Source organism: Ipomoea triloba, chromosome 9 (assembly GCF_003576645.1).
Source record: "Ipomoea triloba cultivar NCNSP0323 chromosome 9, ASM357664v1".
Lineage (NCBI taxonomy): Eukaryota > Viridiplantae > Streptophyta > Magnoliopsida > Solanales > Convolvulaceae > Ipomoea > Ipomoea triloba.
This window is the reverse complement of record NC_044924.1, coordinates 24,632,699-24,658,113: the sequence shown is the minus strand read 5'-3', so window position 1 is coordinate 24,658,113 and position 25,415 is coordinate 24,632,699. Positions and strand designations below refer to the sequence as shown.

At 35.8% G+C, this 25,415-nt stretch overlaps 2 protein-coding genes across 2 annotated transcripts; one reads left to right on the top strand and one right to left on the bottom strand.

The window, feature by feature from the left end:
- Window positions 1-18,137: 18,137 nt before the first annotated feature.
- Window positions 18,138-19,173, bottom strand: LOC116029805 (uncharacterized protein At2g29880-like). The gene is made up of 3 exons (XM_031271847.1): window positions 18,826-19,173; window positions 18,715-18,734; window positions 18,138-18,570 (listed from the first exon to the last, which is right to left on the bottom strand). Exons 1-3 carry the CDS (start codon window positions 19,171-19,173, stop codon window positions 18,138-18,140), a joined length of 801 nt encoding a protein of 266 aa, XP_031127707.1.
- Window positions 19,174-21,851: 2,678 nt separating this feature from the next.
- LOC116030064 (RGG repeats nuclear RNA binding protein A-like) lies at window positions 21,852-24,916 on the top strand. Its single transcript, XM_031272172.1, has 7 exons — window positions 21,852-22,270; window positions 22,935-23,250; window positions 23,369-23,434; window positions 23,536-23,662; window positions 23,924-24,088; window positions 24,233-24,289; window positions 24,481-24,916. Exons 1-7 carry the CDS (start codon window positions 22,093-22,095, stop codon window positions 24,649-24,651), a joined length of 1,080 nt encoding a protein of 359 aa, XP_031128032.1. The 5' UTR covers window positions 21,852-22,092; the 3' UTR covers window positions 24,652-24,916.
- Window positions 24,917-25,415: the final 499 nt, after the last annotated feature.

Below are 25,415 nucleotides of genomic sequence, written 5' to 3'. Positions count from 1 at the left end.
TTATTGTGACCAATATCATCTAAACAACTATCAACATTCTTATTATTTTCATTGTCATAATAATATCTATCATCGTTGTGCATACTATCATTTAATTTTTTTTTTTCAATCTCACAATAATCTTGATATTCTATATGAGGATTAGCATCTAACAATTTTTCCTTGACATCATCTTTTTGCACATCTATTTGATCGAGTTTCTTTTATAATGAATTTTTCAAACGCTCTCTTTTGAGAATGAATTAGTTGCTCAATTCTTGTTTCCTTTTTACGCTTCTCAAACCCAGATGAATAGTTTCTAGAAGACATAATTATAAAATCCTAAAGAAAAAATAAGAATTTATTTAGAAACTCTATGAATAAATAATTAATCAAGAAACAAATTTTTTTGAATATATATTTTTTGAAATCGGAATTATTAAGTCATGTAAATAAAACAAAAAAATTGTGAAATATTTAGTAATTTTAATTACCGAGAATTGAAGAACTTGAGAATTTTTGACTTTGTATGATCAAGAAGAATTGAAAAATTTTGTCCAGCTGCGTCTATCGTCTGCTGTTTGCATCAATTATGTATTCGCATACTACTGCCTGTCGAGATTAGGCGATTGGCGTCTATTTGTCGCTAATTTTTGTGAATTGTGAAATTTTTGTAATGTATGAACTCAAGCACATGCTGAATTGCGCCGATTTTCCGCCGAATGAAAAGCCAAGGAAAAAAGGGTTTTGCTTAAGGAGTTAAAGGTTATTTGCTAATGACGTTTAATTGATTCGCCCTTATATACAGTATACATAATACCTATAATGTTTTTTTTTATTAAGGGGCCCCCATAAATTGGGGGCCCTGTGCATAGGCCCTGGGCAGACTTGCCCAGGGCCGGCCCTGATACATAACTATGATCTGAGGAATAATTTTTCATAAAATTAACTAGTGCAATATCAGTTTAGGGAAACACCCTCATTGGGTAGTATCCCAGCATAATTTTTGCAACACAAACCTTGTTGTGGGCACGAGAATCAAGAATTGCCTCTTAGGATATTTTAGAATTAGTTTTGTCAATTAATTATGATGATTATTTTAATATTATTTTATATTTAATTTGTTAGGATTATATTAATTTTCATATATATCTTAGTTTGTTGGTTAGGATTAGTTTATCCTATATTTAATAATTATCTCGGTTGTAATCAGCTTGTTAATGGCTATTTAAAGTCATTGCAGCCAAATGAAATATATAGAATTAGAGAATTTTTGAGATAGAAAACTGAGTATTTTCTGAAACTCAGTATGAGTTCGGCCTTAAGTTGATCATGGCAAACTTGACTTATTAAGGAAATTACCAGTCTTGTGGCGTCATCTCCGATTTTTATCATTCTACAACCGGACGTGGCAAACCACTATACATCAAAATCCAAAACAACCATTTACCCAACCTAAATTAAACCTACAAATTGATCACACCAAGCCTAATAATCATTCTAAAAAAATCCTTTTTAAATTAGAGTGTGAAGAGAAGATCGGGTCAACCAAGTTCGCATCAAACCCCTATTAATTGGCGTGATCCATCCTTCCTCTTATATATTGTCACTTCTGACATAAATGAATTCTTGATTTAATCTAGAACCATAGTGTGCTTCCCTGCAATTCTAGTATCTTGGCACAGTGCACCTTCAAAAAAAAAAAAACAGAACCAAATCCTCCTTCCCAAAAAATAATGATAATAGGCATAGTTTATCATATGTGTTGAATATATACTGTAAATTAGGTGTACTGTTTCATCAAATGCCTAATGCAAAATTTATATTGCAATTTTAATACACTCTAGCATATTCATAGTATATGTTTAACAATTATGTCAATTTTGATTCGGTGAGGTTCGAACCTTTGACCCTCCTTATGAAAATCAATGAGTAAGTTAAGAATAATAATAGTTAACGGAATATTTTGTTATTAAAGTTTACATGACGAAATGCAGGGGTGTAAGTGCAAAAATAATGCACATTAGTATTGGCTTAATTATTTGACAAACCTTAAGATAGTTTATTTTATTTTTATAATAAGTTAGGTTGAAGTTTTCAATGCTCATTATGCTCATGGATCCTAACAGAGTTTGTTTTGTCTTATCATGTTTTATGGGTTTGTTTTAAAATGAGTGGACATTATCTTTCAAGGGAGAGTTTTAAGCTAAATGGTTGGGAAAGTTGGTTACGTGGCTTACTATATAAAGGAAGGATTATGAAGCTTCATTTGACAACTTTTACAAGTGAGAATTTCGAGATATATTGTTCTAAAGAGTTTCCTGACACTGTTCCAGCAGAATCTGCGTTCTTTCTTCTTGGTTCCTTGTTCATGGCCTGGTGCTGATTCAGCGTGTGGAGGTTGCACGAATCCAATCACTTGAAGATGATTTGAAGATTGTTTGATGAATGTTGATGTAGTAGGTTTTGGACCTTGTGTATGTTTAGCATTTCATCTCCCTGTAATCTTGGCAAACATCTAGTGGATTGGGCTGTCGTGGGTGCCCCGCAGACGTAGGAGATTTGGCTTCGAACTGCGTAATCATTTGATGTGTCATGTTTTTATTCTTTTTATCTTTTATCTTTTTATGTTTAAATCAAATTAATTAAAGGATAAGATAATCTGCTTTTAAAATCAAGTAGAACTTTAAGTTTTCGTACATTCAAGACCCACGATTACGATTTCAATCGTGGGTCTTGCTGGTTTATGCGCTTTGTTTGACCCTTTTGACATTTTTTTGCAACTGTGGCTATAAGTGCTTTTTATATTAATTGCTGAATTGTCTTCTAGTTCTGGGTTTCTCGTTTCCATCTCACTTATGCAGGTTCCTGTTACAACTTCAAGGAAACTAGCGCTAAGATATTATGGTGATATTATGATAAACCAGTCACGATGTACATATTGAGGGGGAGCATGGTTTTCTGATTATCTTACTAATTGGTTATCTTATTCGGATTATCATATTTGAATCATCATATTATTTGAGTAGTCTCTACTTTTTTGACAATCGGTTTCTCTCTTTGGATATTTGGAATTCTTGGATAATCTACAAAAATATGTTTATTCGTATGGATATCTTGAGTTGTTCTGGGTATTATTTTTGGATGAGATATGGATATGTCTGGATTATGGTTTGCTTGGAAGAATTATTAAAGCTTTTATTGATCATAATGCTAAAGACAGATTATTTGGTGGATTGGATATGAATATTAATCATGATGATTGATCCTAGTAATACAAAAAGGGGGAGTGATAATTGAGGGGGAGCTAAAGACCTTGAATTCGTTCACGAGCTTGGAATCATTGATTGTATTGGAATTACTCTCAAAGATTGTTAGTAAAGTTATCTCTTTTATTCTTCAGATTCGCTGTTATGATTTCAATATTTACTTCTTGCTTTGTTTTGTTTACTTCAATCATGCGTGAGTAGTTCGCTAATGGGTTTAGATTAGGGATTTATTGTTAATCTTGATGTTCAAGTTGTGATTATTGCATAAAGGGATTGAATCATTTACCTAGGGTTTATGTTGAATTGGGATTGTCTTCTACTTGTTATTGATTGATGGCCACAATTAATTGTTAGTTTAGGAGAGGGATTCATCACAATGAAAGTTGGATGGAGACCTCGAGTCTTACCAATTTCAACATAATTTTTCCTACTATGAGAATAGGGGTAATTTGAGGGCTTACAATGCTTAGGTGCTTAAGACTATGATTGAAGCATCACGAAAGTCGGGCAATCTTAGCCTAATTCTGTTTATTGATTATGAAAGTAGCTGAATTGAATTCTTGTGTGCATTGCCCATAAATCCTTAGATAAATCCTTCCTTCCCTAATTTTGAGTTGTCAGAACATCAAGATTGCAATTCCCCTAATCTGATCCATTCCTTTATCATTCGATTTATTCATTAGCCATATTATTTCTTTTAATTTCTTCATTCAGTTATTAGTTGCTTGGATTCTAGTTAATTCACATACTCTGGTGCCTAGTTTTCCTTAATTCACACAATTACGTGTCATAGTCCCAATCCTCAGCGGAACGACATTTTACACCCTCTTTTTACACACCCAATCATACACATCAATGCCTATGTTTTGTTAATGGTGGATCCGTCAAAATTTTACGAATCAGTCATTTTGACGTTTTGACCGGAGTCAAAACGCCAAAACAAATGTTTTGTTAACTCAGCGGTTTGTTCTAAACCGTTGAGATCCCAGCGTTTGCGGTTCGCGATTTTGGAGAAGGATTATCCTTCCCCAAAACGCCCTCTATAATAATAATAATAATAATAATAATTTTGTTATCAGTGAGGCTGTGGCTTTTAAAAAAGAAGCCTAATGCTCATCTTTATTAGGACTCTATGTATTTCAGTCAAATTATGACTCCATATTTTAGTCTTAATGAGATTTCCCTATTATAATCTCTCGGTGATTTTATCATTATATATATCATGTAATCTGTATCTTTGAAATAATTTCACTCAATACAATTCATACAGTTCTCATTCGGTATTGTAGACACCGAAAATTCGAGGCCTAAATCATCATTGGGACTAATTTCGGGATTGATTATTGAATTCATTATTGGACCATTATAATTAAATTGATTTAATTAGCCCAATTAAACTTGATTAATTAATTTCAAGTAATTAATTGAAATTGGAATTGAGATTGGACCAATTAATTAATTTATTTAAATTTGATAATTATAATTTAATTCGAATTTGAATTAGATGATTTAATCTTGAACCTGGACTTGATTTTGGCAAGATTCATTTTCTTAATTAATTAAGTTAGATAAATGATTAGGGAGTTTGTTGAGGGATAGTGGTTACATTTTCCACTATAAATACTGAATGACCCCTTGAAGACTTTGAAGCTTTGAAGATCGGCATCTCACTCTCGCAGTATATCTACGCTGAGGAACACGCTCGCATTATATCTGCGCCGAGAAATACGCACGCAGTATATCTGCGCCGAGAAATACGCCCGCAGTATATCTGTGCCAAGGAACACACCCGTAGTATATCTGTGTCAAGGGATACACCCGTAATATATCTGTGCCGAGAAACACACCCGCAGTATATCTGCGCCGAGGAATACGCTCGTAGTACATCTGCACTGAGGAACACGCCATTTGAGTACTGAACTCGGCATACGTCCAGTTTGGCATACTCCGAACTCGGCATACTTCTAGTTTAGCACACTCTGAACTCGACATACTTCCAACTCGGCATACTTCCAGTTCGGCATACTCCAAACTCGGCACAACCCAGCATGCTTCCAGTTCGGTATACTCCGAAATCAGCACAACCCGTCATATTTCCAGTTCGACATACTCCGAACTTGGCACAACCCAGCATACTTCCAGTTCGGCATACTCCGAACTTGGCACAACTCGGCATACTCCAAACTCGGCATAGCTCGGCATACTTCCAGTTCGGCATACTCCAAACTCAGCATAGCTCGGCATATTCCGAACTCGGCACAATTGCTTACTTCTAGTTTGGCATACTCCGAACTCGGTATAGCTCGGCATACTTTCAATTCAACATACTCTGAACTTGGCATACTTCCAGTTCGGCACACTCCAAACTCGGCATAGCTCGGCGTACTTCTAGTTCAGCATACCTTGAACTTGGCACACTTCCGATAAGCATACTTCTAGTAGAGAATCAGAGGACTTCTACACTGAGATTTTACCCTTTCTAGTTTGATATATACTTCATTGTAACCGATACTAAAAGTGTAGTCTACGGTGAGGTGGATGAAAGGTAAAACGAAGAGTTAAAGACTCCCCAATGTCGATCTCGAAGGAGGTAATGCGGAAGATTGCTTAGTTTTTATTCAAATAAATGCATAAAAGAACTATGAGGTTGTTGGGGTGCGTAGAGTAACATTTTCAAGTAGAGTGTAATCAAGTGAAGTAAACAAATATAAAATGACAAATTGTAATAAACAAGGGAGTGAATTGTGCTAGTTATGTTGCCTCACGGTGTGTCTTAAGCAATGAAATAGTGATTCAATTATGTTGGCTATTCAAGAGTGCGATTTCACAATCCTCTTCCACATTAGTGTACTAAGGCTTCTTAGGCTTAGGAGTACTTGTTAGTAACCAAAAGCCCTAAGAGACCTTTTATCAAATACCTAAGCTTCACACATTCCTACTATACCAAACATGGAATTCCATAGGATCTAAGGTTGCAAAAGCTAGTTCTTAACTCAAATCAACAATCATGATTGAATCAAGATCTCAAACTCCTAAGGAAATGGCCAAATCAACTTAGGATAAAATCAATTCAACAATCAAAGACAAGAATAGATCTCCAACATAAAATGAAGCAAATTCCACAATTAGAAATGAGAAATCACACTAGGCAAGCATAACTTCACACAATTTAATCCCTAGAAAGAATTAGCTACTCATATTCATAGATTCAAACGCATAAAACCTAATTCAATCTAGAAGAATGTAAATTTCAATAGGAATGGAAATTAAAATGAGATTAAAAGTAGAATTCACCTAGGAAATATGAATTACAAGCTTCAACTCAACTTTGATCTTCAATCCTTCACCAAATTGGAACTCTAAGTGTTTCTCTCTCTAAATTGCTCTCTACTTGGAATTGTAAATCTAAAAATGTAAAACTCTAAAAATGATCCAACCTCCTGAAAATTCCTGACTAACTTCCTTAAATAGCCTTCCCAAAATTGCCCTCTTTAATTTTCTTTCCGCACTTCCTGTCCACATGCTCATCCATGTGTGGAGTGCCGCGTGGACACACACTGGATTTGTTCCATGTTGGCTCCACACGTGGATGTGTCATCCGGCCTGTCCCGAGACTTCTTATTTGCTCCAAATGCACGTTATGTCCTTATACCTTGCCGAGTGGCTCATGGGACCTGTAAACATTCTAAAACACACAAGAGATAGCTTTGCACGCGGTCTACACATTAGAGCACAAAATGTCATAGGTTAATCACAAAAGACACTAATTGCTATCAATTCACCCTGATATAGACCTTATTTCCTAGTTATCTTGGGATCTTATCAGATACTTTGAATTTTGAATATATATAATTCAAGTTTTTCACGTTTACATATTTTGGCACGCCCAGTGGGACAACTCTACCTCTCATCCCTCTACAACTAAACTACTTCTACCAGCGCTTTCAATGGCATCGAACAACCCCATGTTCAGGAGGACCTATGCCCAAGCTACCAATTCTAAGTCTGTGCCTCTAGCTAGCTCCGACGCTACTAAGAAAACGCAAGGCCCATTGACAAGGAACCGCGCAAAGAGCTTGGGGGTCCAACTGCCTAAACCTCATGCCATGGCACGAAGAGTGGTTCAAAAGCTTGATAATGCCCCAGTTGCCTCAAAAGCAACTACTCATGCTGGAAGCCTAACTTCTGCAGGGAGCTACCGATGGTGGTAGTCCAACCTCTATGCAGGGGAATGCTAGTAGTGGGAGTAATTCCCCCGTATCTCCGCCAAATCCATTATGGAAGGCCGCGCCTGAATTGACGCATGTCTATACTGTCATGCCAGCTATGAAAACAAGCGCGACATATGTAGAGGACCAGCTTGCGAGCATTACTAAGGCTCTTGAAGGGATGACCACCCTCCTTCAAAATCAAGAAAAGAAAATCAATGACTTAGCTGAAAAGGTCGAGAGCACAAGGAATGGCGAAACTAGCCGGGCTCTTGGGAAACAACCCAAGGTTTGAGGAGAAGACGCCTCACACTCACCAACTTGCATTGGGCGAACCATGGTACACGAGGAATCAACTTCGCACATACCAGCTTCGGACATGAGCATTCCAGTCACCGGGGGCATAATACCAATAGATCAGCTTAAGCAGTTCATCATGGGAGTTATCAAAGGCAAGCTCGAGGGAGGACAACCCTCATACACTTACGCCAAGCCTTACACCCAAAGGATAGAGGATTTGAAAATGCTTGTTGGCTATCAACCTCTCACATTTAAACAGTTCGATGGGAAAAGCAATCCAAGATAACACATTTCCCATTTCGTGGAAACATGCAAGGACACTGGACATATGGAGATCTTCTTGTCAAGCAATTCGTCTGCTCTTTGAAGGGCACTACATTCAATTGGTACACCGACTTGGAGCCCAACTGCATTGATAGCTGACATGATATGGAGCGCGAGTTCTTGACCTACTTCTACAGCACAAGGAGAACCGTCAACTTCTTAGAACTCACCACCACTCACCAAAAGAAGGGTGAGCATGTGGTTGCCTACATTGAAAGATGGAGGGTGTTGTGCTTAAATTGCAAGGAAAAGATATCACAAATCAGCTTCGCGATTAAAATGTGCATCCAAGGCATGCACTTTGAGCTCTCTTACATCCTCCAAGGACTCAAGCCTAAGACCTTCGAGGAGTTATCTAGTCGTGCCCATGATATGGAGTTAAGCATAGTAGCTAATGGTAGACAGAACATACCCATCCAAAGCTTCTACAATGGGGGCAAGAATCATGATGTTGAAAATGGGGGCAAAGCCTTTAAAAATATGAAAACATGGATGCTATGCATGTGAATACCCAACCAACCAGAATATTCAATGAAGCTGCTGGTGGGTTTAGCGATGTTTCTAGATCATTGCGAAGTAGTAGAAGACTTTCTCTAAGGGAAAGACAAAACAAGCAATATCCATTCTTGGATTCTAATGTCTCACATATGTTTGATGAGCTGTTAAAGCACAATCTCATTGATTTGCCAGAAATTAGGCGACCACACAAGGCATCAATGGTGGATGATCCAAGTTACTGCAAGTACCATAGACTTGTCGGACATCCAATTGAAAACTGCTTTGTCTTTCAGGATAAAGTGATAGAGTTAGCTCGGGACGGGAGAATTGAACTTGCAGATGCCACAACAAGTTCCAATCAAGTTTCCATCTCGTGTAACAAATCTACTTCACGAACAAGGGGAAAGGACATAGGAAACGACATAAGTCTTCATTCTCTCTTAACATCAAGTCTTATGATGCCAAATCTAAACACGGTACTTGTATTGATGTTAAGCATGCTAAACAAAGAGTTTGTCATACAACACGACCACCTAAGCAAGTTATGAAAATGTGGGTCAAGAGAAATGCGCTAAAAAGCTTTATTGATGGGAAGGCTTGCAACTATCATGGCAAGGCACATATGCCAATTATATTGGCGGATTACATGCCAAAGCAATTCTACACTCCAACTAACCAAGGGATGAGGATGAAGATTCCTCATATAAAGTCATACGGTGGAAATGAATGTGTCTCGTCGTATTATACTACTACATATGATGAAGACCCATTAAATGGTCTAGGAGCTAGCCCTCCCAATGGATGTTTTTAAAGCTCCCTTTGAGTTAATGATGTTCCTATATACGAGCTTAAACTATCTATTTATACTAAATTGCTACCTCATATTCTTCAAGGCTCCCCGGTGATAAGCACCAAGAATAGTCTATTTTAAGGGTCATTTATGGGCTAGAATTGTATAGTTTATTACCCATTTCATAAGGATTTCATGCATTAAGACTCGGATGTAACCAAAAACCTCTAACATGATCATGGAAGATGTTTTTAAGCTATTCTACAGCCAAAAGGAGGACTTAAGGCCAAAACTGAGCAGAAAGTGAAGAAGCCACGAAGCAGGAGCCTCCCACGCAGCCCCACACGCGTGTGGATAGACGTGGAATAATTCCAGTAGCTCACCACGCCCTCCACCACGCGTGGCGATAGCCATCGAAGCTTCAAGGCTCGACGCGTCAAGCCCTAGTCTCGACGCGTCAAGCCCTAGTCTCGACGCGTCGAGAATGTGCCATAGCATTTTTATGAAAATTCCTTGAAGGCCCTAAAATTCTGCTGCGGGAAATTATCTATCTTGCCCCTATTTTGTTCCCACTATATAAAGCTCATTATTCCAAGACCTTGAGAGGAGGCACCCAATAACTTCTAGATTTGATTTCTCTTTCTATTCCTTCCCCTTTGGGGAGGAAAAACACTTATTCCCATTAGATTAGAGTAGATAAATGAAGATGGATTGAAGATGTCAAACTCACCATTCCTTTGGTAACATACTCTTTTCATTTAGATTGCTTCTTTAGATTTATTACATTGTGTATTTTGCTTTGTTGTTTGAATGTTCATCATGATCGAGTAGAGTAGTTTGGGTGTGTGTGCCCCTTGTTAAACAATTGATTGATGCTTGAATCTTGTCTATGCTATTGGGAATTGTGGTAGTAGTATTGAAGTTTGTATGGATGATGTTGTTCAAACTTTGCTTCTATTTCCGGCCGGAATAGTGAGTGAACCGAGTGGAAGTGAGAGAGTGCGCGATAGCGGCCTCTTATGAGCCCAACTCATCTATATCTCTGCTCTTAGTCCAAAAGGACGAGATCTGAGAGGAGTGGTAGGCTAGGTGTTCGATAAAATGCCTCAACCGAATGAGGATTGAGAGTCTGAGTGTGACGCCACTCGGTACCAATACCGTGACTCCCTAGTTCAATCCCGAAACCCATTTACAAGCTACCTACGATAATCAATCATTTGGCTTAGCATCGGCATGCATTCCCTTCTTTTTCCTTTTGTATTTTCTATTTCAATCTTACCTTCGAAACCATTCACACAACCATCCATGACCAAAACATCTCCCTACGATTCTTGCAACTCTTACCTTTCAACCTCCTAAATGCCAACACATATTCGCTCCAATTTGTCATCCTTGAGAGACACGACACTCGGGGAGTCTTGACTCTTCGTTTTAACACCTTCATTCACCTCACCACATACCCACAGCATCACCCGGCATGAGTCAAAACTGCCTCATATGTTTCAAAACTCCTCAGCATGAGTCAAAATTACTGCATATCACTGCAATATCCTTAGTACGAGGATAAAATGCTTCATATCATTTCAACTTCCTTAGTACGAGGATAAACTACTTTATATGATGTCGAGACTTCCTTGCACTACATACTTTCAAGCAATATATGCATTCAAGTAGCGTGTCCAAGCAAGCCTCGAGGGGGCAATTTGTAGACACAGAAAATTCGAGGCCGAAAAATGGGTCGGCTAAATCATCATTGGGCGAAATTTCGGGATTGATTATTGAATTCATTATTGGACCATTATAATTAAATTGATTTAATTAGCTTAATTAAACTTGATTTTGGGTTATTGAATTAATTAATTAATTGGTCCAATCTCAATTCATATTTGAATTTAATTATAATTATAATTTAAATATAATTTATTTAAATTTGATAATTATAATTTAATTCAAATTTGAATTAGATGATTTAATCTTGAACATGGACTTGATTTTTGCAGGGTTCATTGTCTTAATTAATTAATTAATTAAGTTAGATAAATGATTAGGGAGTTTGTTGATGGATAGTGGTTACATTTTCCACTATAAATAGAGCCCCCATTTGACATCCTGAATGACCCCTTGAAGACTTTGAAGCTCTAAATATCTACATCTCGCTCTCGCAGTATATCTGCGCCGAGGAACACGCTCGTAGTATATCTACGCCGAGAAATACGCCCGCAGTATATCTGCGCTAAGGAACACACCCACACTATATCTGCACCGAGAAACACACCCGTAGTATATCTACGCCGAGGAATTTGCTCGCAGTACATCTACACTGAGGAATATGTCATTCGAGTACCGAACATGGCATACGTCCAGTTCGGCATATTCCGAACTCGGCATACTTCCAGTTCAGCACACTCTAAACTCGACATACTTCCAACTCGACATACTTCTAGGTCGGCATACTTCGAACTCGGCACAACCCGGCATACTTCCAGTTCGACATACTCCGAACTCGGCACAACCTAGCATACTTCCAGTTCAGCATACTCCGAACTCGGCATAATTGCATACTTCCAGTTTGGCATACTTCGATCTCGGTATAGCTCGACATACTTTCAGTTCAGCATACTCTAAACTTGGCATACTTCCAGTTCGGCGCACTCCGAACTCAGCATAGCTCGACGTACTTCTAGTTCAGCATACCTTGAACTTGGCATACTTTCAATTCGGCATACTCCGAATTCGGCATACTTTCGATTAGCATACTTCTAGTAGAGAATCAGAGGGCTTCTACATAGAGATTGTACCCTTTCTTGTTTGATATATACTTCATTGTAACCGATACATTGAATTTTGAATATATATAATTCAAGTTTTTCGTGTTTATAGGTATCAATTAGCTAGAGTTCACGATTATTATTATTATTATTATTATTATTATTATTATTATTATTATTATTATTATTATTATTGTCATAATTTCCATGAATATCACGAGAATTTCCAATCTGGAACCACCACCATAAGATCATATTGACAAATGTTGTTATGGTATGCGTAATGGTGAATTGGTGATAAACAAATTGAATTGACATTATTTGTATTGTTCTGTAGATAAACGCAACACACACACACATAGGATTCTGTACGTACTACATATCACGAAGCCAGTTTCTCTCATTGATTCATCATTAAGTATAACATCAATTCAAAATAATGTCCCAGCACCACCATCAACATCATCAGCATGGTAGTTGGAGTTGTGGCAGACGCGACTTTTGTGTTCGGTGTCAAATTTGTAATAGTTTGGGCACACGGGAGCTAATTGTTTTCGACGATTTGAAGATCAGTGTCACATTTGTTATAGTTTTGGTCACATGGCAACTAATTATTTTCGACACTTTAATGATTAGCGCCAAATTTGTAATGGTTTCGGTCACACGGGAGCCAATTATTTTCAATGCTTTGAAGATCAGTGTCACATTTGTTATGGTTTTGGTTACATGGCAGTCAAATTTTTTCGGCATCATTTAGTGGCTCCGGGTCCTCAAGCTAATTTGGTGTTTCAGGATGGATTGGGTGCTAACTGCTCGTCAAATTCTAAGACTTGGTTACATTGCTAGTATCATCTTAGAATTCTTGTACAATTTTTTTGATCAAGTTATATATATATATGCTTCTTAAAATGCGTTTGAAGTGTATAACACCGTGTTTATGTGAATTTGAATTCTTAAAATTTTAAATAGGACCAAAAAAAGGTTGTTTGATGTACCCTCATTAATTTTTTTTTAATTATTACCAACTTTAAAAGTTTTTTTACTTATATTTGCTTATCTAAATAATACAAATTATGCAAATATGTATTTTAGTATATGTTATGGTTTTGAATGTGTATTACCATATAAATATTTATTATAATAAAAATTCGACTAATTTTGGTCATGATTGGACAAATACGCTATGAAAAGACCAAAGAGCATACCTGGGTGGCAAGGTGTGTTTTTGGGAGGAATAGCTTCCTTCATGGGTTGTGATATCTTCAATTCTTAAAGTGGCTGAAAAGCTTAGATCTCTCATTCAACCATGGGTTTCTCAACATGTCATATCTAGCACCCCCTTCACTCTCAAGATCCAGGTCTTGCACCTTAACAATATGTTCTATTTGTGTGTGAGAAAACCAATAATTCATACTGGAGTATTAACTTTTTTTGGCGATTATCTCCTAATTATGTTTTTTTTTTGTTTCTGTACCTTTCTACACTGGCTTTCTCCCCTTGCTCTTCTAGGGAAAAAAAGACTTATTCCTTAATGCCTTGTTATGCATTAAAGTTTGAGGTCAATTCTGCCCTATAATTTAATATTGTAATAAACAACATGGCCTTACATTTGTGTAGATAGCACTTACTTTGTTGAATCTTTGATGCGTACACTCTGCTCTTAATTGTACTACTTAGTATTTCTTGAAATAATATAAAACTGCACTGAAAGGGTGGAAAATTTGAAAGAGAGCAGATGATGAATTAAGCGTAGTTGGATGAAGTTGTAGATATTTGTAATATTTCTGCATCTGTAGTTTGTATTTTTTTTCTCTTAACCTTAACATGGCATGTTCTTCCAGGTTGTAAACTAAATTTTTTGGTGACTGTAGGTAACCTCAACAACTTATCCACTTGAAGAAATCTTGGTTGCAGAGGATTAAAGCCTACAATTAGGAGCCAATTTGGAGCAGCTTACCAAATTATCTAAACTGAGAGGTAAATTTCCCCTTATATGCTTTATTCATTCATGAAACACCTCTTTAATACCATTTTTTTTTATATTGTAAAGAGGTATATCTATGGTACTGTTTTTCCTAACATCTGTTGTTTTCATGTGGGCAGAAAACTTATATACTTCACAAATTGGGGAAGACTACATACAAATAAGGATTGCTAATTCAATGAGCTGCATAATACGAACAAACAACAGACAGTAAAAACTAAAAAGAGCAAAGGTAAACTCCAACTTTACTATTATATTACTACGAATGATCATATTTTGCACTTCATAATAGAATGCACCAGTCAAACGCATCTTAGGTAGAACATAGCTGCATTACATAACATTTTTTAAGAAATACCAAAATAGCCCAAGTAGATAGCTCAAAGTTCACATAAATTAGGCACATTTGACCGTGAAATAAAAAGCAGAAAAAACAACATAAGACCCAACAAATACCACAGGTAAACAAACCACCGTCAAGATAACAAAACTAAGCTTCTTCTTCTTCCTTAATAGCCATAATTCAGCGCCTTTTAGAGACTTTCACTTTGAAAAACTCCTCCAGCAAACACCTCTTCGCAACACTTGCACCACCACCGGCTGCGACCCATTCTGAGAATCTACCCCTAAATCAACAATTTCAAACTCATTTTCAACATTGATATTCAAACTACCATCACCATTCAGTTCCACCAAATCATCAGAATCATCACCCAGATTGACAACATCATGCCCAACAAAAAAATCCTAGGGAAAAAACACATTGTAAAGTAAGAACACAGAATTAGGATTACACATGTAGGTAAAGGGAAAAAAAATTAAGTAGCATACATTATTAGCCAAATTCAAACTGCCTTCATCATGCAAAATTGGTGAACCAACAAAGAAGTCACCACCATCTAAATCAACACAGTGCTTAGCTACAGAATCACTATCCCTATCAATTGCTAGGACAACAATAGGAGATTGCATGTTGCACACTTGATCATTCTTCATTGTAATTTTAAAGAGCATCTTCCTGTTAGTGAGAGCTCCCAACTCTAGCGAAATACCTTCATATTCTTGTAACAACATATGTTAGGAATATCATATTGTTATTTTGAGAAAAATAACAATAAATGAACAACACTACTCACCACACCATACTTCTTCACTAAACTAAGAGCAGAAACACCGACTAAATCTGAACACTCCCTATCCCACATAACAATGGAGCATCCATTGAATTATCCCTAACACGTAGAACAACCTTGTATCTAATTGACCCCTCCAACCAACTCCTCAAACATTTGTTACAGTACAACAACCCATTTTGGGGTACCAGTTTCTTGTTACAACCGCTACGCTTACACGAAATATAGTACTAGTCTCCCAATGACTCAACACCAAGTATTTTTCCAGCAATCCAAAAATCTGCCAGCTGAAATATGAAGGTGTTGATCAGTAGGTTACTGCACTACTTGCACTTTAGAATTTAAATTACAAGAATTAATGTTTACCTCTTTTGTTGCATAAACACACTGAAGAGTAGTAACCTCAAATTGACTACTTGAAGAGCCCCCCCTCCTTCTTTACAATAAACAACATTGAACTTGAGTCAATCCTCCTTATAGGAGTGCATAGAGATGGTAAACTGAGAATAAAAGAACATAGAAAGTAAGTTAGAATATGTGCAAATAAAGGGCTAAAGAAATACAAATAGGACCATATGGCTTACCTCTCAACAAATGCAGAAAATTGTGCGCATTTATGATTAAACCAAAGCTTTGTTGCATTAAAAGAGCTTGATATCCAAACCTCACCATCTTAAGACAGTAATAAATAATAAGAATCTAATATTATTTTGGCTTATCTTTGTTACAGGTAAAAAAAACATGAATGCTGATAAAAAAAAAGTATTTACAAATATGAGCACAGAAATTGATCTAAACAGGTAATAATGCTGCTAATTTGTCCACCTTAAAACACTAAAAACTGATCACAATCACTAACTTTTGCCTTATCTCTTTTGCAGGTAAAAGAACAGAGATAAAGATACAAAAAGGTGAAATAGCAGAATGGAGGGTTGAGATCAGGGTCTATGGGGGTCAACAATGAGCAGAAAATTGGCTCTTAACAGCTAACAGTGCTGTTAATCTTACCAAACTCATGGTCTCATTTATATTGTGTATAGAAAAATGTAACTGAAAGATAATAAACATATGAGTAGGATAATCTAAGAAGATAAACGTTATTTGATATAATGACTTACTATTAAGGAGCCTGACCCCGCATAACTGCAGCAGCAAAATCACAAGTTCAATTGAAGTCGAATTAAAATAAGGGAGCAATTGATCTACATGATCATCCCATATTATACAGTAGATTTGATTTTCACGGAAAAAAAAAATTCACATACCATTTCATGGTTAATAGGAATCAAAGACATCATATATAAGTAATCAAACTTACTTTCCATCTTCCAATACAAAATCTATTAGCCTCGACATCCTACCACCGAAATTCCTCTCAACGGGAGAGTAGATTTCAACTACTCTCCCAATGATATCTGAGCAAATAAAAACTTAGGTTAGAAGAATAGAAACATAACTTTAGAATGTAAAACATACAAATTAAATCATATACCTATCAACACCTTGTCATCAACCTCATGTTTCATTAGGAGTGAGGGAAATGACTTCAACCGGAATGTATGATTAGAAAAATCGAGTTTCTTATATTCCTTGACCAATGTGTCGTTTTTAAATTTGATCACGAAGGGTAGCATGTTGGTTTTATAATGCAAGTAGTTTGTAACACATAAGAAATTTTTTACTCCATAAATCTTCCCCTCTTTAAACTTACTAGAATACTTGTCAACTTGTTTCCTTTCGATGGTAGCATGGATAAAATTTTCCTACATTAATAACAAAGAAAAAACAGTAAAGATATAACTATTAACAAAACTACCCTACTTTAACAACCACTAACCTCTTGATCATGAAATAGGCATTCAATAGTCTTAATAGACTTTGATTCGTGATTTTCGGGTACATTATAGCAGTGGACTAGATGTACTCTAACAGCCTTGGTGGTAAAACCGGCCTTCAGTTGAGAACCAAGAATGAATTGGCCAATCATGGTTGACAGATAATTGGAGCTTATAAAGGAGCTTTGTTGTATCAGGGGTGTGATGTGGTGTGTAAATGTGATTGTTTACGGATATATATAGCTAAAAAATAGCCTAGATAAGATGAAAGTAATCATCATATATGCACTACATAGCGCAGCTAACCTAAAGAAAACTCTTGGGCTTTCGAGAACACCATTAAATAAGTTCAGGACTAATAGGCCAATTAGATTCAACATAGAGAAAATAAAATGTAGAGTCCTATTAAAACTGAACAATTCAAAATCATGAATTAATTCTAAAATTGTTTTTCGTCCAATTACAAATACAGATTTCAAAAAAAAAAAAAACAATGATGATATGGAAGTGTAATTTCTTTAAACAAAACAGAAACGGCTCCCCATACAAAATCTTTGGAAACCTAAATCTCCAGTATACTTTTTGAGAGTCCAATTTGTAGAAGAGAACTTTCAGCCAAAAGTATAGCAAAAAAAAAAAAAAAACAAATGGAAAACTAAAAGGAAAATAGTTAAGCGAGAGAATGGAGCCATTTTAGAGGCCAAATCCCCTCTCTTTATTATAATAAGAGATTATTATTATTATTATTATTATTATTATTATTATTATTATTATTATTAAATGACAAGTACACACGAAATATAACATATTAAATTCAAATACCACTCATCTACCGTATCTCTTGAACTAGACATATTGTAATTAATTTTCATGCAAATACTTCATCAAATGTTAAGCTTCATAAGGTCACATAAAAAAAAACATAAAAATAGAAGTACACAACCTAATTAAACATAATAAAATGTTAAGCTTTCTAAAAGCTTACATCCAAAAACAATTATAATAGAAAGGGTTCATCCCTTACAATTCAACACGCACATCCCTAACCTTCAATTTGTGGCAAGAAATGCTTTTACCCATTGTAATCTTCGATGTGGTGGAAGACTAAAAAACACAAGCATTTGATTTGGGCAATCTGGAAGTTTGATCAAAACTATCAAGTACTCTTCATTGGACAACCCATCAACTTGACTTAACTCGGTGTCTAATTGCTGCACTTTTTCTTGAAGAGTTAATTCTATTATAATGCTCTTACCTATTTTATCTCCAACCAATACCAACGTATCACTTAACTTCTGTGCAGTAGTATGAAATGTCTGTGAAGTAATTGGTTCACCTTCATCATGGTTCTTCCTCTTCTTCTTTGCACTACTAGATTCAGAATTTGTTTCATTTCGTGCCCTAATACCAGATGGTGATTGATTTTCGGTAAATGTGAAATTCATGTTCGGGATTTCAACGTCATCAGCATCTTCACCATTACTACATAGATTCACCCAGTAGTGTGTTCCTCATTAGTCATTTCTTGAATAATATCTACTCTAGTTTGTGCATCTTTTCCCATTGCACGATCTTTCCCATATATAGAACTAAACTCATTATAAAAATGAACTTTTCCTTTTGAACTGAACAGCTTCCTTATGACTCTGAAAAAATGAAAATTATATTACATATAATTAAGAACTATGAAAAAATTAAAGTTTTCATGTAATTAGAATGAAAGTACATAATACTTACACTTATATAAGAATCCCAAACATCATCTTCAGCCGTGACCATCTTTTTTTCATCGTCCCATCCAAATCCACTATTGTTATTTGTGAATAGATCATGCACTACAGTCCATTCCTTTTTCAATGTCTTTACTCTAGATTCAATATGAGGCTTAACTTTTATACCTAAAGTAGGTAATTTAGCTTGTAACATTTTCTCCAACTCATACAAATATCCACCTTTAAATCTAGTGTCAGCATTTTTCGTTTCTAAATTATGGAGATCAACCAAACAAGAAACTAAAACAGTATCCTCTTCATGTGTCCACCTCCTTGCCTTTCCTTTTGAACTTCCTACGTCGGTGGTTGCCATAATTCCTTTGTAAATTCAAAAGTTAATAGCACAAAGTAAATAATTGAAATACATTCAAAACTTAACATTTGAAAAACTTTAATGTATTGAGAATATAGATGGAGCTTTACATATAACAAACATCAAATCTAATAATGCCACTCATTACATAATAACATAGTTCAAACACAATGAAACAACAACCATAACTCTAAGGTTGCCTAGATGCTTGCCATTCATTGAACATTTGTGTTGCTAATTCCATGCGCCAATTTGTCCAAGCATCCGATGGCGCAACTGTATTTATTACATTGTCTTGGCTATGTTCGTTTACTCCTATAAACTCACTAGAATCATTCTCCAATGGATCAACACTAATAACTTGTCTAATAAAGTTATGAAGTAATAAACAACATGCTATAATAATGCGATTATGTGTTCTTATTGGGTAATATGATGAACTTCTAAGAATAGCCCATCTCATTTTGTGGGCAGCTGCATGTTTCATATTAAAATATTCTTCTGGACTTGTTGGTTGATAACCTTGACGCCATTCATTTAGGTGATACCTTTGGTCCCTAAACGACGCTAAAAATCCCTCAGAATTTGTATAACCCGCATCAACTAGATAATAACAACCTATATAAAAAGCACTAAATAAGTGACTTTATCATTTGAAAATATCTTACAAGAAAATTTCGTAACTTAATTCTATACAATATATACAACTTACCGTGAGGCACTTTCAATGCATGTGTCATACTAATTGCATCATGAATAACTCGATTATCAGATACTGATCCTTCCCAACCAGAAAGAACATATACAAATTGCATATTAGGTGTGCACACACCTAAAACATTTGTTGCAATGTCGCCCGACCCTTACGAGTCCGATATCTAGGCTTATCAATATTTGACACCTGAACCTTGATAAAGGTCCCATCTAATGCACTTAAACAATTCTATAATTCAAAGAAACAAGACTTCATTAAAAAAAACACTCATGACTATATATAATATTTAATTACAAATTGTAAAATGATTAATATACGTTAAACCACTTCCACCGATTGTCTGTAGAGTTAGTTAGGATGGGCTCGGGTTTCGAAAACAAATGACTTTGCAAATGCATAAGCGCATTTAAAACTTTATGAAAAGTTCGGCTAATACTCTCGCCTGATCTTCTAAATTTTTGTTGAATAACTCGATTTTTAACATCATGAACAAGAATATGCCAAAAGATTGCAACTTGTTCGTCAATAAGCATGTTCTTTGTTGGTTTCAATCCTCCTACCTAAACTTTCTAACATTCAACATAGTTTGAAAAATGTTTCCCTACTCATCCTAAGTAGTGAAACACATGCCTCATCATTATCATACACAATTTATCTCACATAATCTCGTTTGGCATAAAAGTCAATAGAATATTGTCTAATTTTTGGTCTATAACTATGAAAAGATGTCACTGATGCCATCAAAAGTAAAAAACTACTAATAGTAGTATATATTTTTAAGAATAAAGTCAAAGCAGCTGCAATTCGTTTTCTTCTTTCACCCATTCTAGTCAAACTTAAACGAGACATAACTGCAATAAAATATCATATATCATATATCATAAAAATGCTTTTAGCTTTTTAACATAATTATGAGATAATAACAACTACTTGCGTAATCTTGAAGAGTTGCTGCAAATAAAGGTTTGCACCTTCCGCATATAAAGAATTCAAAGGATTGAAGAAACATTTACGAAAGATGTTGTATATAAACAATGCATATAAAGAATTCTAATTTTAATAGGTTCTGCAATATAAAGACTTACAAAATGTTCTTTTCAAAAAATTTTGCTTCTGCCGTAATTACATAATTTGCTTATAGAATATAAAGATGTACATAATTTGCTTTTCAAAAAATAGGCAACTTAAAATTTGCTTTCAATATTGTCAGCATATTCAAAGTTTAGGCAACTCCAAATTTATTTTCAATATTGTCTGCATATTTAAAGTTTAGGTAACTCCAAATTTGCTGTCAAAAATTTATGCATATTCAAAGTTTAGGCAACTCAAATTTTGCTTTCAAAATTTTTGCATATGAAGATTTACACAACTCATGCCATTCGATCACTATTTTGAACAATTTTGGATATATATTTTGAACAAATCGACGCGCAAACAAAAAGTTTTTCTTTTCAAAATTTAGACAAATACGTTATATATACATATCAAATTTAAATATTTGAGAGTTTTGAGAAAATATACTTGATTAAGGTTGACCTGGAATGATTATATCTTGCTCAGGAACGACTTTCTTGTTGATAGTTGTCGAAGATAATACACGGTATTAGTTAAAAAAGAAGGTCAGACATCAATTTTATTTTAGGTTAAAAAAGAGAGGTGTAATTTTGTTGATAATTGTCGAAGATAATACACGGTATTCTTTTTTATTCCTAAAATCCATGAAATTAAAATCTTGGGAGCATGTGATTCTAATTACATGAAAATGAGAAAATTGTAATGCGAAATTACAATTCTCTATAACCAAGCGAAGAAACAGAATTAAGTGAGAATGAAATTTAAATTCCCTCCGATCAAACCAAACGCCATGTAACATGTTTCCAAAAAAAATTATACTCTTAACAAAATGACGCACGGTGAATACTAGTTCCATAACAACTATAAATTCGGGATTATTCAGATTAGGTTCCTTCTCTGTTCACTCTACGCAGTACACAGTTATCTAGTTCTATATCTCCTTCCCTGCGTTGCGGCTAGGGTTTCACCAGACCCTTTATTCTCTCTCGCCAAACCTTTCTAGACTTTTTATCCTAGTGTGGAGTACATAGATCCGATTATGGGTATACTGTGGTTCTAAGGTTTTCCACTGGGGGTGTTAGGGCTTCATTTAATTATCTGAAAGCCTGAAAGCGGTCTGTCGTTTAGAAATGGCGGATTTGAACCCTTTTGATTTGTTGGGCGATGATGATGCCGAGGACCCGACGCAGCTGGTCGCTAAGGTCGCGCCGGCGAAGAAAGCGCAAGTTTCCACCGCTCAGAAGCCGCAGCAACAGGCTAAGCCGCCGGCTAAGCTCCCCTCCAAGCCTCTTCCCCCGGCTGAAGCTGGTTAGCTCTTTTTCATGTCTCATAAATTCCCCTTTTTTTGTTTTTGTTTTTGTTTTGTTTTTTTTTTTTTTTTACACTTTCTTCATTTTTACATGTGAATTTATCTTTATCTGAAGTAATGCAAGTTCGTTTGTTTGCGTTTTCAGATTAATCCAAGGTAACAAGTGAAAAAGAAGACATAAAAAAAAGGACAAATCTTTGTTCTGATCTCTATATATTTTATCTTTAAAGTAAAGAAAATACACACTAGATTTTTGACCATTGAATTAGGAAGGAAAATGCTTTTTCTTTGTTGCTGTAAAGGACCTATTTTTACATAATATAACCAGAGTGACTTATTGATTTTTAAAGCATCATTACATACTTGCTGCTATGGCTATTCAACCAGGAAGGGAAATGTTATTTCTTTGTAGCTGTAATTGAGGTATATTCTGTGTTTATGGTTAACACATTAACACTGCTTTTACATAATATAAACAAAGTCTCTCTGATTCTTACCATCCGGGAATCTCAAGTATGCAAAATATATGGATATAAAAAGTAAAAAAAAATTATGCTTTCCTCAGTAAACAGTACACTTGCATTCAATGCAAAATGTTTTTCATATGGCATTTTATAAACCTCAGTCTAAATTATGTTTATTATTTTTTTTTCCCTTGAGTAGTAAGAGAGGGAAAGACTGAACCTGGTCGTGGAGGTCGTGGTGGGCGAGGACGTGGCCGTGGTCGGGGTGGTGGTGCAGGGTTTGACAAGGAAAATACCAACAATTGGAGTACATTTGGTAGCAGGGAATTTTCTGGAGGCAGTGCTCCACCTGAAGAGGCAGATTCTGGAAAACCTTCAGAAAGACGTGGTGGCGGCTATGGTGGACCTCGTGGAGCTTTCCGTGGTGGTCGCCGAGGTGGGTTTGGTGATGGTGATACAGCTGATGGTGAACGGCCTCGCAGAGTCTTTGATCGCAGAAGCGGAACTGGTCGCGGGTATTTTTTGTTTTGTACTTAATGATACATTAATTCAGAATTTGTTTCTACTGTTTAGTATTTAATAAAACATTAATTCAGAATATGTTTCTGCTGTTTAATACCTTTCTATACACAGCTCTGAATTAAAACGGGAAGGATCTGGACGGGCAAATTGGGGGACTGAAACAGATGAGCTTGCTGTGTGAGTAATACATTATGCTACGCTTTGTTTCTGGTTTCTGAGAATAGTTATGTAACTGTGATTCCCGTCTTAATTTGTCCCCTCCCACATTTTTTATGCAGCATGACAGAAGTTAATGAAGTTGAGAAAACTCAAAATGTGGAGAAGCCTTCCAGAGAAGAGGAAGAAACGGAAGCAAACAAGGAACCTCCTAGTACTGAAGCTGAGGAGAAGGAACCTGAAGATAAGGTGAATATACTTATATAGATGCATCATGCATGCATGTGCTTTGTGCACCCACGTTCTTGTAAGGTTATTTTCTTATTGAAATTTGTGTCGAGATTTGGCTGTCCTGTTATAGGTAACTTCTCAAATAATTCTCTTTGTTGTTTCTTGGTACATCTATAGGGATGGGGATTGAAATTGTTGGTTCACAGACTTATACAGTTATACCACTTTACCACGAGATCTTTGGCCAAATAATTATTTTATAATCCTTTTAATCTGCAGGAGATGACTCTAGAAGAATATCAGAAGGTGTTGGAGGAAAAGAGGAAGGCACTGCAGGCACTCAAACCTGAGGAAAGATCCGAAAGGAAGGTCGATGCTAGTGAGTTTGATTCTATGCAACAGATTTCCAAGAAGAAAAACACTGATGATATCTTCATAAAATTGGTAAGATTTGTTGGACCCCAGTTTGTTCTTTGCATCTCTGTTCTTACCCTGTCATTTCTTCCCTATTGTCCGGCCATTTTTACAATTCTGTTAAGCATACCTTGGTGCCATGAACTGCACTAATCACATGCTTTTTTGCTTTAGGGTTCTGAGAAGGATAAGAGAAAAGAGTCTTTGGAGAAGGAAGAGAAGGCCAAAAAGGTAATTATTTTTCTCCCGTATATTTATATAGGTAGGCACACATAGTGTGTATGATTATCCAGTTCTATATTGTAATATCCTTCTCTTATTTCAGTATCTAGCAGTGACGTTGATTGTTATGCGTATTATCTGTTTTAAGCAAAACAATTTAATCATTTTTCTACCAATTTTCGTTTTGGTTTTGGATTTAGTCTGTCAGCATTAATGAGTTTTTGAAGCCTGCTGAGGGTGAGAGGTACTATGGTGGTCGTGGTAGGGGTCGTGGGCGTGGTAGAGGATATAGAGGAGGTGATGCAATGAACAACATGGATGCCCCTTCCATAGAAGATCCCGGACAATTCCCAACGTTAGGTGGCAAGTGAGATGGCCCTTGCAGTTGATGACCGATCTATAGTGTGTTCGTGTTTGGGCTTCCCGCTCTTCTCTGAATATTTGTTGACTTGGAATAATGGAGTGGAAGTAACAAAAGCTCCCTGAAGTTTGTTTTAAATGTAAATTTCTTGTGCCATTTCATGTGATCTCCATGTAGCTTTTCGTGTAATGTGATGCTACCTCTTGTTACCATTCTGAATTGGGGCATATGAAACAGTTTTAACTTATAACACTTGATGGTCTCATGTTCCTCCTTGCTTTTGTTTTGAGATAGAATTGGACATGCTCTAATATTTGCTTTTGTTACTGCTATGTTCCTTCTTAGTCGGGGGCAAAAGATTGAAGTGGGAATAAATTAAATTTGTTAAAAAGAAAAGGGAAGGTTTTGAAACTTACTTTGGGACATGCTTTTCATGTCAAAAATGTATATTTGTAATTTTCTTTTTCATGTTGACCATAGATGCAAGTGAGATTTGCGTAAAAAAAGTTGGTTGCTGGAGGTTTTTTTTTTTTTTTTTTTTTTTTTTTACATGAGATTCAAGTGAGTCTCATATGTATAATGTCTGCCAACATGCGTTTGTGACATGAAACGCATGTATGCTCTTTTTTCATTCTAGTTTAAGTTACAAAATCTTTTTATATTTGTCAACAAATTTAATTTTATTTCCATTGAAGTTTTTGACCCCTAAGTTGGTTGACATGCCATCTTGCAGTTTAGAACAACAAAACTTTGAGCTTTAGCATATAAAGTAAT

Bases quoted from the DNA above. Each gene is read 5' to 3' on its own strand.
- LOC116029805 (XM_031271847.1), bottom strand. From the start codon at position 19,173: ATGGCAACCACCGACGTAGGAAGTTCAAAAGGAAAGGCAAGGAGGTGG. The intron at 18,735-18,825 runs GTAAGTATTATG...TCATTTTTTCAG, and splicing joins TTTGGGATTCTTATATAAGT to AGTCATAAGGAAGCTGTTCA. The intron at 18,571-18,714 runs GTTCAAAAGGAA...GAATCTATGTAG, and splicing joins AGTCATAAGGAAGCTGTTCA to TAATGGTGAAGATGCTGATG.
- LOC116030064 (XM_031272172.1), top strand. From the start codon at position 22,093: ATGGCGGATTTGAACCCTTTTGATTTGTTGGGCGATGATGATGCCGAG. The intron at 23,435-23,535 runs GTGAGTAATACA...TTTTTTATGCAG, and splicing joins GAAACAGATGAGCTTGCTGT to CATGACAGAAGTTAATGAAG. The intron at 23,663-23,923 runs GTGAATATACTT...TTTAATCTGCAG, and splicing joins AGAAGGAACCTGAAGATAAG to GAGATGACTCTAGAAGAATA.